General features: G+C 36.1%; 1 protein-coding gene across 2 annotated transcripts; it reads right to left on the reverse strand.

Moving 5' to 3' along the window:
* Nucleotides 1-1539: 1539 nt before the first annotated feature.
* usb1 (U6 snRNA biogenesis 1) lies at nucleotides 1540-7936 on the reverse strand. Of its 2 annotated transcripts, none has more exons than XM_084734874.1 (7): nucleotides 7600-7936; nucleotides 5917-6056; nucleotides 5607-5790; nucleotides 4844-4897; nucleotides 3738-3843; nucleotides 2799-2879; nucleotides 1540-2358 (listed from the first exon to the last, which is right to left on the reverse strand). In XM_084734874.1, the coding sequence occupies exons 1-7, from the start codon at nucleotides 7782-7784 to the stop codon at nucleotides 2251-2253; spliced, it is 858 nt and encodes a 285-aa protein (XP_084591000.1). In that variant the 5' UTR covers nucleotides 7785-7936; the 3' UTR covers nucleotides 1540-2250. The 2 variants fall into 2 exon arrangements, with proteins under 2 accessions (XP_084591000.1, XP_084590998.1); XM_084734872.1 differs by having other exon boundaries at nucleotides 5917-6059.
* Nucleotides 7937-13102: the final 5166 nt, after the last annotated feature.

Raw genomic sequence — 13102 nt, forward strand, 5'->3', positions numbered from 1 at the left:
ATGCTGCATTCGAAACTTTCTCGGTGCGACAGGTCATGTGTTCTAATGCTCGCTATATGTTCAAATGACTAAGCAGAGTTTTAACAAAACAGCTTGTTTAATTTTTTTGTCATTTGATTTCAAGTGATTCTTTTGTTGATCTTTTTTTCTTGCATGCTGCCAAGCTGTTTGTTTTTATTATGTTGTCCATAATTTGTCCTGTGCTGAGGGGCTGGAAATACACCTGGGAAATGATCTTTGTCATGTTGAGGTCAGTCAGTGGTCAAACAAAAACCTTTTTAACAGTGTTAGATAGGAAAAATCTTAACTCCAAGTCTACTTACTAGCATTTCCAGGAGCTTTGAACTGCATCTTGCCATCTTAATCGATCTTAATCGAAAAGGAGTTCATTCATTGAGCTCTACTTATTAATGAAGACCTTGAGATGCAGTTGAAAGCTCCAGAAAAGCAAGTGAAACAAACACACAAAAAGATTTTTTCTTTTTTTTTTTAAGTCTTTGAACCGCATCTCATGGTCTTCATCAACCAGTGCAGCTTGCTCAGTAGTTCTGGAGTTGTCCTTTCCAAAGTTCACACCCCGTTTCTATGATAAGGCCACGTGATGCTGATGAGGATCATGAAATGTGGGTGAAAGCATCATAAAAATTTAGTAAGCAGACCCTTAAGTGTTTATTCTGTCAAACTGCTGTTTCCGAGGTCAATAAAGTGCTGTCAAACACATTTTTGAAGAGTTCATACTAATTAAATGCATTTTAAATTCTGCTCCCGATTGTTTGTTGCATCAAGACACAGCCAAAATGACAGTGATGTGCTGTTATTCACCTGTTGGAATCAGTGTTTCAGCATTTATGTATAATGTAAAAGTAAGTTTTTTCTCTTCACTTTCCATGTCCAATATAGTAAATTTTCATTGTTATTAATACATTTGCTCTTGTACCAGGTGCCTAGACTGGCTGCATTTCCACAGGGATAAAGGAGGGGACTTTTATTGTTTTATGTTATAAATCTGATCTTTTCTTGACTGTTTGCCTATTTCTTCTATCCTTTTTGTGTTTAGACAGGCTTGAGAAATTCTGAGTGCAGAGTTTCAGACCTGAGTGATTGTACTGTGCCATCGAGCCCTCTCTGGGCCAAACCAAGATCATATTATACTTATATCTGCTGTCAGCTATCATAAATGTGTGTCATAAACATGTGTTGCCTTCTATAGAGTAAATATTTAAAAGATTACGTTCAGCCATTGACTTTTCTTTCTGTGGTAAATCCTTCTGGTATGCTCTTCATTCACACTGTGTTCAAAACACATTTGATTTTTGTGCTCAAGGACAGCTGAAGATATGAGTAAGATTTGTTTAGTCATTACAAGTCATTTAACTGAATGAAGTAGTGACTAACTAGAGGCAGTCCTCTGTGTTTAAGTGGAAAGATTTTTCTGCGTGTTGGAACCACACACTGAGGTTTCAGTATGATGATTAAGTCCACAACTCCCGTTCATATGTGCAACTTCTCACACATGCGTCAGACCACTCTAAAGAAATATCTGTATAAAACAAGTAGCAACTTTATTTATGTAACTATTAAAACAATGTAGAAAAATAAAATATATGCTTTCCCTTATTTTTTTTTTACCATTGAGCCTTGATTGTCTGCCACATATTTATCTGTCAGCAGTCATTAAAAGAACACAACACATCATCATCCCATCACCAACTGAGTAAATCTCCCCCAAAACTTTGTGAACATTGATCTGTAGGAGGATCACCCATGGCTGAGTGATGACGACAGCTTCATAACCTTTTTCACAGCAGCCATATTAATATGAAATAGAGGGGTAACCACAGGTAAGGTCTCGTTAGATTTAGAGGAGCTGGATCTTTCCAGTGAGTCAACACACACAAAAGCAGCACCCTGTCACTCTGTGAACTCCCTATATTTTGTATGTTACCTAAAAATCTTCACCAATGTTAAGCTGTGCGTGGATCCCAGCATGTTGTGCTGAGTGAGTTTACTCCTACCGAAGATCTGAACCCATGTATCTTCTTATCTGGACAACATGTCTTATCATGCCTTTTAATACCAGGTGTTACTGGGGTCTGTTTGACCAGAATGTAAGGGAACCTTAATTAGTATCATTGGTGACACATACTGACATTACTTTTTCATGTCAAAATGGCTGCTGTGAAAAGGTCTGTTAAATCTGAAGGACACAGCAGTAAAGGTCCAGTGGTCGAGGTATACGTATGTCAAACGTTAGGGCTCCAGAGGGAAGCGGAAGGTCTTGTTTCCGGTCCTGCATCGCAGCTCCACGCAGTCCAACCTCAGCAGGAATGGTCCTTCTTCATGATCATCAACCAGACTCTTAACAGTCAAAAAAAGCAGAGATATATAAACAGTAATCAGCTGGTAAATTCAGTCATCTGTACCTGATGTTATCTCAGCTGCTGTCAGAGTGGTCCTCAGGACATTACACATGCAAACAATAATCAACTGCTCTATGTATACTTTTAATTTGGTTGTTAAAAAATGATGGCCTAAATGAAGGTGTTTTACAGGTAATTAATAAAATGTTGGTGCCCTCTGGTGGAAAAAGTATATGATGGAGACACCTCACATATCTTTGGCATATTTCTAATCAGCCAGCATAAATGTTGATACTCACATAGCTGCAAATAACTGTCAATGTATAGGTGTAGCTCAAAACACACTGGGGTATGGCGCAATGATTTAAAATAAAAAATGAACACACAATGATGTCTGCCTTGAAAGTTAGGATGGACAGACACAAGAGGTCCCAGTACCTGCAGCTCCTCAATGCACTCCTTCATCTGTTCCGTCATGTCTCCAACACACCAGGCCAGACTCACGTGGAATGACGGATCCTGTAGAACACATCAGAGGGAACATTATGGAGTGAAGACGTTGATGTGCACAACTTCAGATTCTTTTGGACGATTTGTTCATTTTTTTAAGACAACACAATGATTAACAATTATGCTGAATACCACTAGATATTTTAATGTGAAAACACACGTGTGCTACAAGCTTTAAATTAAAATCATTGCGTTAAAGGGTAATTCCGCTACTTTTAAACCTGGGCCCTATTTTTTTCATATTGTGGGGTTTTGGAAATGGTCCAGTATATCAGCTCAGTTGGCAGCCATGAAACAGGCTGCAATGGCTGCAACATCGCCCCATCAACGTACTTCCACTAAAGAGCCTTCTCCACTGGGGCTTTTGGCCGCGCCGAGCGAAACTGTACTGTGCTGAATTGCATTTCCATTACCACTTTCAGCGCACCGAGCTGACCCTATGCTGGAGTGGGGCCAAAGCGAGCCCAACCCACGATATCTCGCCCACACGCTGCCCACTGATGGGTTAACTGCAAAGGAAAGAATATGACTAATAATTGTACTCTGTGTGATCACAGTAAAGTTGGCCATCAACTCTTCAAAGCCAGGAAGCCAGATAGAAGCAGACATATTACCAGAAGGCAAAGCATCATGGGAGTTATATTAAAAAAGAAAAATGTGGTTTAAGAATTGTTTTCCACATGTTTTCATGTATGAAAAGCAACAAACTGAACTCTGTAAGCAGACTAATTGACCACTGAGTGAATTATTTGCATTTTTTTAAATCTATTAAATGTAAATTTAAGACACACAAACTGGTCCAGCTATAGACTTCAAAATATAAAATCAATGTGTGTGTGTGTGTGTTCAAATGAGTTGACCAGTGACCTTATAGAAAGTGTCCAAGCTAAACTCCGTCATTGTTTTGTCCACTGCTTGGACCAGGTCCAACAACTGACCGCGCCCAGCACAAACTTCCATCCCCAGAAACGTCCTGCAGGGGACGAGAGAGACATACATACAGGAAGTGACGTGAATTAAAACAGACGCATTAGGAAAGCCCACAAGTCCAACAGTTCACTGAGTTTTCATTCTTTTACCAGCTGCCAAATAATGACAATGTGCTTTTGACGGTCAAGTCAACTTTTGGGCGTCCCTCCAGGACGTTCTGATGCTGCAAATGCAACAATTCATTCAAATTCACAGATCACGGTGAATCTTATCTAATCTTATGTCCAAACTCCACAACTTTTCCTCAAATTTGACCAATCATTGTTGCTTCCCATGAACTCTACCAATCATATCAGTGTATTTATATTGTTTTGACTGTTTGAGCTCTAAAAAGATTTGGCTTCCTTGTGGAATATTTCCCAGGTGCACATCTTAATTTAAAAATAAGGCATATTTTGTAAGTCTTTTTGGTAAGGTTACTGAAGACACTCAGAACAGAGTGGTTTTATTGTCCCTGCAACAAGTTGCTTTTGATTTTTAATGAATTCTACAAAGAAAATATCAAGTCTTTTTTGCAATTTTCTCTTGGCACTGCAATTTCATTGTAAAATGTATTGGAGACAAACATTGGGTCATTGCAAAAAAAAAAAAAAAGGCCTAAAAACACTGTAGCATGCATCACAATGTTTTAGAAAAGCTGCAGGGAGATCATGCATTTCAGGCCACAACGATCTCCAAAAAAGCATGCAAAATCCTAGAAATAAATACCTCACTATAACCTGAAAAACATCTTGTTATAGCCACAAACATTTCATGTTATAACATGATACAGATTCTTTTTTTTCTGGCATGATAGCAACACACTGCCATGGACGGGAGACAAACATTGTGTCATTGCAAAAAAAAAAGCCTAAAAACATCGCACCATCCGTTGTAATTTTTTATAAAAGCCACACTGAGTATTTTTAGTTTACAACACCTTGGCCGGTGATCAAGTCTTATATCTGGACTATGAGAGAGGCAACTGAACACCTTAACTGTACCTCGTTCTCTCAGCGTTACAGTAGACCCTCAGTCTCCCCGCGGAGCACACAAACCTGACAAAAAGAAACACAACGAGAATCAAATTATAATCAGTTTCTCATGTAATTTCTACAAATATATTTGTATTCTTCCTCCAAGTTCAGTGCAAGTCACTAGTACTCTAGTTTTGCCATGAGATAGTTATTATTTATTATATACAATGATAACCGCATTATGGTTGGAGAAAGCTGAATTCAGAAGGTGCACAGTTTTATTTTTCTGTTTAATAAGGAGAATAGGTGTAAGAATATTTCATGTCTTGACACTTTGAGTTTATTTTGCTCAGTGGATGTAGTGTTCATGCTCATGCACATCTCCCAGCTCAGACTTGGGAGGACTTAGTGTATATATTTCCAATTGCCTGCTGATGGTCAGTAAGAAAACTTTAACATATCACCCAACCCTAAACTGCTTTCTCTCCACTATTTTATTTTCTTTTTGATGTAAGACCTTGCCTTGTATTTTGTGATTTTGAATTTTACCAGCACAACCATTTTTCAGTATCTTTTGCATTAAGTGTTGTCCTACAAATTACTTTGTGTACATACTGTATATGCCTTGCAAATTACTTGCAAATTCTGTGGCTAACAATGGTGTCCTGTCCAAATTGAATAAAGGCATAAAATTCCGGAAATATATTTGAAATAAATTAACAAATCAAAAGAAAATACAAGATCTAAAAAAGTTTGAATTATCCTATGCATGGGTATTTAGTTAGCAAACCTCTTGCAGTGCAGCACGCCTGCCCTGAGGCTCTGTGTGAAGGGTTGGATCCAGTGGTGTCTCAGCACCACCGTCTGAGACAGGCTGAGGTGGAACTCCTCCTGCAGGGTCAATACCACACCACGGGCCCTGGCCACTGAGAGCAGCTCCTCCAATAACTCCCCAAACTCCTCCTCGGGATGGTCTGATGCAGAGAGGAGAAACACACACAAGAAACCAGATTAGGTGAAGCATCTGGTTAAAAAAAATGGATCATAAGTTTTTCTTGGATAACACGCCTGAGGATGTGAGTATTTTTTGTTGGCCTTACAAGGCAGATAAACATAAGTGGCCCAGTTGCCTCTCTCGTGTTTGAAGGAGCGGATGCGTCCACCGTGCAGAGCGCTGTCTTCAGTCTGTGGGTCCACTTCTTCTGGAAACATGGCCAACAGACAACCAGGAAGAGGCAACCTGCTGGAAACACAGGCCACTATGAGTGCTCAGATTTCCTACTGCAGTCAACAACTGCATTGTTTCAAAACTCATGTCTAACATTTACCGTAAAACAATTATCTTAAAACAATTAAGGACACACAATACCCCGCTATCATGCATCCCTAGTTTCAATTGTTTTATCAGTTGGGGGGTGGTGCCTTCTGGCATGACCAGACATTAATAAAGTGCATTTAAAGATTGAAATATATAAATTTAATAAGTACATATTTGATGTATTTGCACTTTACTTAAGTATTTCCATGTTACGCTGCATTCTCCTTACACCCCACTATATTTTGATATTTTTTTTACTCCACTACATATATTTTAAATCTTTAGTTGCTAGTAATTTGAGGATTTAGATTACTGCTAAATAAAATTTAACTGATAACTTATGATATATTACTATAGATTAAACTACCCAGCAGTATATACTAAGTAATTAAAATGAGCCCCACCTTAACCAGCTGTAACATTAAACATTAAAGTAAAACCAGATAGATGAACAGTTATATCAGTCTCTATCGGCTATTGTCTAATATATTTTTACATGATATAATAAAGCTGCACTGATTGATCTAGTTACAAATCATTAAATTAATCACTAACTATTTTGGTAATCAATTAATTGGTTTGAGCAATTTAAAAAAAAGTCAAAATTCTCTCATTTCAGCTTCTCAAATGTCAATATGTTCTGGTTACTCCTCTCTGACAGTAAACTGAATATCTCTGTGTTATGGAAAAAACATGACATTTGTGGATGTCATCTTGGGCTACAGGAAACTGTGATCAGCATTTTTCATCATTTTCTTTCATTTTATAGACCAAACAACTAATCAATTAATCGAGAAAATAATTGACATATAAATCAGTAATGAAAATAATCATTAGTTGCAGCCCTATATCATACTGCAAAATACTTTTTTGTTTGTCTGTTTGTTTAATAGGCAGCATTTTATGTATATAAGTTGTTTTATTTTTCTATTCTATTTTTATTTTATTTATGGCTTTTTATAATTACTAAAGATTTTAGCAGTGCCCTTATGATATTTTGGATTTTAACTCCCTGGTATCGGTCAGGCTCTACATTAGTTATATAAACATTAATGAGTCAATAATAATAGTATTTATAATGATTGTGACATTGACCATTCTGCGTATTGAGTACTTCTTTAAGTACATTTTGATACTAACACGTTTATACTTTTACTTTTTAAGTATTATTCCTATTTACTTTTTATAATTTGACCGCAGCACTTCACATGTATCAGAGTATTTGTACACAGTAGTATTGTTAGTTTTAGTTAAGTAAAGGATCTAAATACTTTGTTCATCACTGAATCTTGGTCATGCATTAAAAAGTGAGAGGTTGTGTTTTGTGTGTCACAATCTTTCCTCTTATACTCTTTGGTGAATCATGTTATCCTACTCACCCAACAGAAAGCCACCACACGACTATACACACACACACACACACACACACACACACACACACACACACACACACACACACACACACCTTGTTTTAGGAACCTGTTCGTCAGTTTTGGGTTTCTTCCTCGCTGAGCAGCCGTCGTCACCATCATCTTCCTCCTGGCTCTTTGTAGGGCAGGTTTTGTTAGGAGCAGCTGCTTTACAGCAAACCTCGCTGCCCTCCTCCTCTGAGCTGCTGCTGTAACCGACTAACATCCTGTCACGTGTCATGAACGTCAAACATCATTCATACACGTACATTAACCAGAGGAGTGAATTATTGACATTGTTGTTTAAACTACATGGAAAAGAAACACGCTTGCTCTGTTTCCAAATGTATGTTCAAGCGGCTCGAGTCAATACTGTCTTCCGCTTCCGCTGTAAACATCCTGTTGTAACTGTAATGTAGGTCCCAGTGAAACAGACCCGCCTCTCGTCAGTTCCGCTCTCAGGGGTTAGCTTACAGTGCCTTCATTAGTCTCGGAATAATGGGAAAAATGAATACCCGACTGGAAAAATTCACGTGAACGTCCCCTCAAGTCAAGTCTGAACAACAAAAATCAGAAAAAATCTGTTACACGAGTTGCCAAGTTATTTTCTTTTAACCTCATATATGTAGAAATACAGTAGATGAGAGTACATGTTTGGGTTCTTTAAACACCGCAAAAAAGATGACAAATATTTTTTCATTATAAATCTCTTTCTTTTTTCTTTTTTTTGTTGTTTTTTTATGTTTTGTACTTTAAAAAAAATAAAATCTGAAACTGAAAATTCAAGTTTTGATCTTGAATTTTGAAAAATACATCAATGTATTAAAAATAAAAACAAGTGTACAAAAAAAATTCAGGTTAAATATAATTATAATTCACTCTTGCAATTCTTTTGAATAAATTATTTTCATTTTTCACTTTCATATATTTTGATATTTGAGATCCTGTTTTTTTCAGATTCAAATCTTATTTTTTACAGTTTCAAATCTTTTTTTTTTTTTCACTTTCAGACTTTTGGCAACTGAAAAACATAGGATCTCAAATATCAAAATATATAAAAGTGAAAAATGAAAATAAATAATTTATTCAAAAGAATAACAAGAGTGAATCACCTGAAAACATTTTTGTACACTTATTTCTATTTTGAATACATTGATGTATTTTTTAAAAATTCAAGTACAAAACTTTTGGCCCCAATATAGCTCCATAGAGGCCGATATTATAACCTTTTTCGAATAAGAGTGAATCACCTGAAAACATTTTTGTACACTTATTTCTATTTTGAATACATTGATGTATTTTTTAAAAATTCAAGTACAAAACTTTTGGCCCCAATATAGCTCCATAGAGGCCGATATTATAACCTTTTTCGAATATTTTTTTTTATAATTTAGCTTTTTTGTTGTTGCTGTCATTGGAGCCGATAGCCTATCAGAAAACGTTATTCTTTTAGTGCGTCGCCACACCAACATACTTCATGTAAGTGAACATACACAAGTCGGTTATGATTACAGCCGTTACCACAATTTAAGCGAGTTAAAACCAACCTACTGAACAACCAACAACAAGCATCAACCACCAGCTCATCTTTGAAGTTGTAATATTTTGTCTTTTTATCATTTATTATCCTAATTATATGTAATATGCTAATTAGGTAGACCTAATTTGGCTGTTTAAAGTAAACTAGCGAATGGGCTTGTTTTCTGTTAACGTTATCCAAAGACAAACGACGTCTCTAGCGCAGCTAGCTTACTTAGTAACAACCAGGGTTGGGAGGTTTACTTTAAAAATATATCCCGATACAATAACTAATTACATTTTAAAATGTAGTCGGTAACGTAATCCAAGTATCACAACATTAAAGTTAGCGTTATGTAGTTTGATTACTTTTCTTTACTTTGGGATTACCCGTTACCCGTGGTTAGTCTGTGTAGCAAACGTTAGCTTTTACTTTGTGTGTGGAACGTTAACTTAGCGTTTGGTCTGTGCAGAAAGTGATCTTACCTGTATAAGTTTCATTAAAATAGATGTTAAGACAAGATAATGGCAAAATTTCCACCCAGTGAAAGCTTATTTCAAGAGATAACTGTCAGATTAGCTGGTGTCACTGAGACCAGAGTGGTGTTGAAACTTGTCAAGTGTTATGTGTTTTTATTGCAAATGGTGTAACTATGTGTAACTATGATCTGATTGTGTCATTTTTTTGCAACTGTAATGGAATATGGTTACCTTTTTTGTATCCTAAATATGTAATACTGTTACATGTAATCCGTTACTCCCCCAGCCTGGTAGATACTCTCTTCTATTCTGTTTTTTTCTTCTTTTTTTTTGCAGCTTTCAAAAAACTCAAAAATGGCAGCCTTACCAGCTCCTGTAAGAAGAAAGAGGCCACCGTTGCTGTGTTGCAAACTTGTTCTGAAGAAAGAGTCAAAGAGGGTGAAGTATCCAGTTAAAATTAGTTAGATGTTGAATCCTTTTTTGTCTGACATGTTGTGGGTCAGTGTACTTGGTAGCAAATGGATTTCTGTTTTAAAATGAGAAGTGTGATATTTGTGAAATGTTAGAAAATTTACCATTTATGTATAATTGAATTTGGCCAGTATAATCAGTAAATGTACAATATATTCATTTCCCTCCAATTCTCTGTCATAATCATAGACTCCAAATATAGCTTGTTTTTTGTATAACAAGCCATTAATAAGTTTAGACACATCTTTTCCATAATTTTAGAGTACTGGCAATGTTAAAAAAGTTTCAGGCTGGGCTGTGCAAAAAAAATATTTATTTTTTTATAATAAATTGTCATTTATATTTATATCAGACTTAATTTTTTTTTTTTTTTTTTGAGGAAATGCTTTGTAGGGTAAAGCTTGTATAAATATGCAATGGCATTATGTTTTGTGACAACATCACTCTGAAACAGAGTGAGTAACTTTGTCATTATTTTTACAGGATGGTGAGAAACATATTGTTTCCCAAGGGGTGTCAAGAAGTTTAATTAAAGAAACATCAACTTGTTATGAAACACCTTTACACAAAATCACAAAGGCGACAGGAAAATTAAAATGAGAAACATTATGTTATGAATATATTTCATGAGATAACCTCCTGGGTTAATCACATGACTTGTCCCTCTGATCTATCAAACCAAAAAATATGCTTATAGATTAAATTACATACCAGAAAAGCCTGTTTGTGAAAATTTGACAATTTAACTGGCCTTATTCATTTTATAATTGCAAATCAATAAGGAAAGGGGGTCCGCAAACATGATTGAAAACACATTTGGGAATGTAGCTCCACATGGAGGAGTTGTTTTTGAGAAAATGTTTTGAGCAGTTAACCTTAAAAATGTTATTCAGGGTGTAGAAATTCCAAATCAAGAATTGATAACAAAGGATTTTCTAATAACGTGTATCTGGATTGTTGATCTTTGGTTACAAGGATGAACGATTTACTTTTTCCTTGTCAGACATGTCATTAATAGAAGTTACATCACAACTTTTTGAGGCAAGTAACATATTTGTTTAAATTTAGATAGAGACCTGAAGCTGTTCTAAATTCCTCAGTAGTTTCAGTTGCCATCTTAACCTGCAAAGCATTTCTCAAGAATAAAGATGTATCACATGTTAGCTGGTTTAATATAATATCTATACCAGCAATGTATACCTTCTAAGTTACTTGATTCTATATAAATCTGAAAAACTTGTGCAACAGTGAAGAAGAGGTGCACAGAAACTGGACAATGTTGCTGTATGCTTCTTTCAAGACAGAGACTTTGAGTAGTACCATCACTTAATTTCACAGAATTATTTCTATTTGCAAAAACGCTTGTCATAGCATTACAAAAGTATGTTCCAAAACTAAATCTTTCATGACAATTAAAAGTGCTTTGTAAAAATTGAGGAAAAGGCTAAAACTATAGTCTGTGATCAGATCAGAGTAGTCAATAAGATCAAACACTAATATGTTTGTTACCCATAAATCCAGATAGATTTTCATCTATAATTGTATTTAGAACACTTTTAAATCTCTTGGCAAATACAATAGCAAATACCTGGAGCTGTTATTGAGCAAACTAATTGCCCCACAACTGTCAATTAAAAGCAGATCATTTTTAGGTATTGGTAATAGACAAGTTCGCCCTGTGTCATACTGGTAGTATAGATTTAGTGCTATTCTCTGAAAATACATTCAAAAGGAACAGTGCTACCAGCTCAGCAAAAAGCTTATAAAATTCAGATGTGATTCCAAAGCTAAAAGTCAAGTGCAGTGCATCTATAATTAAGGATTAGTTAGGAGCAGGGTAGACATTGGTGCTACCATTATTACCATCGATTTTAATTAAGGTTACATTCCATTCAGGTCAAACAGAGTCAGAGTGCTGCTATTGTGCATGTTGGTTCACTGGAAAGGCTGCTACACTAAATGGAACAAGACCTGAATTAGTATCATTTGTTCCTTTGTTTACTTCCACTATTTCACACCAATATGGTTTCCATGAAAAATGTCTATTTGTAGGAGTTTTCCATGTAATGTATTGTGTGTTATATTGTAGTTAAGCTGTATTTCTGTTCTGTTCTGTTAGAAACCAAACACAACCCAAGTGTAAACCCAAAGCCTTCCAATAAAGGACAAGAAACATTTGAAGCATCTTCCAATGTATTCTAACTGGTAGTCTGTAGGACTGTGTGGCAAGAATCAGGTGATAAGATACATGTCACAATCCAGAGGTTATGATTCAATAAATTGCATTACTGTGAAAAAGGTGATAAATTATTATTAGCTATAGTTATTAAACTGTCACAGTTTAAATAACCCACCACCAGATGTGGTACCTCATCACTGCTAAATTAAGATTCTGCAAACAGGCTATGAGTGCAGTTAGAGTAACAGTCAGCGCTGTGTGTTTGCAGGTCAGTCCATCTGTTTATGCCCACCAGATGTCACTGTCATCAGACGAGCGCATCAGTAGAAGCGAGGTGCACCCGCCCCGCATCCTGGAGCTGCTGGACATGAACATGACCTCACATCATAAAGTAAATCCCAGCCAATGTTGTGATACCTCTGTAACTTAATAACTCACCATCCACAAAAAGAATTCTAAGGAGAAGCAGCCAGAAAAAGTGCTTGCAGGTGGCACAGTTATAGTCAAAGGTTACAGTAAGTACTGGTAACTCAGTGTTCTGCTGAGAATAAGAATTCATTTCTTGAGAGTTATTTCCCCGAGTGTCAAATCTTATTTTAAGAAATACCTTGTAAATAATAACAAACAGCAGTCATTAGCAGTTAGTGCTTCTGTAGTTATGACAACGTTAAAAATACGGTATTAGTAGTTTGAGTTAAACTGAGACTCCCTGAGGTCTCCAGGAAAAATATTCTGCCAAACTGCCTTGAAGAGAACCATTTCAAAAATTGAAAATTACGATTTATTGTCAAAATAATGCTGATTGGCAATGGTATTTGAGGAGGTGTTTTATTGTCCATAGAAACAACCCGGTTTGCTTCTTCCTATTTGGTGCTACATTTAGTGCATGTCGACCTTCCATGTTTGATTTA

Source organism: Lutjanus erythropterus, chromosome 13, assembly GCF_056507025.1.
Source record: "Lutjanus erythropterus isolate fLutEry1 chromosome 13, fLutEry1.hap2, whole genome shotgun sequence".
Classification (NCBI taxonomy): domain Eukaryota; kingdom Metazoa; phylum Chordata; class Actinopteri; order Lutjaniformes; family Lutjanidae; genus Lutjanus; species Lutjanus erythropterus.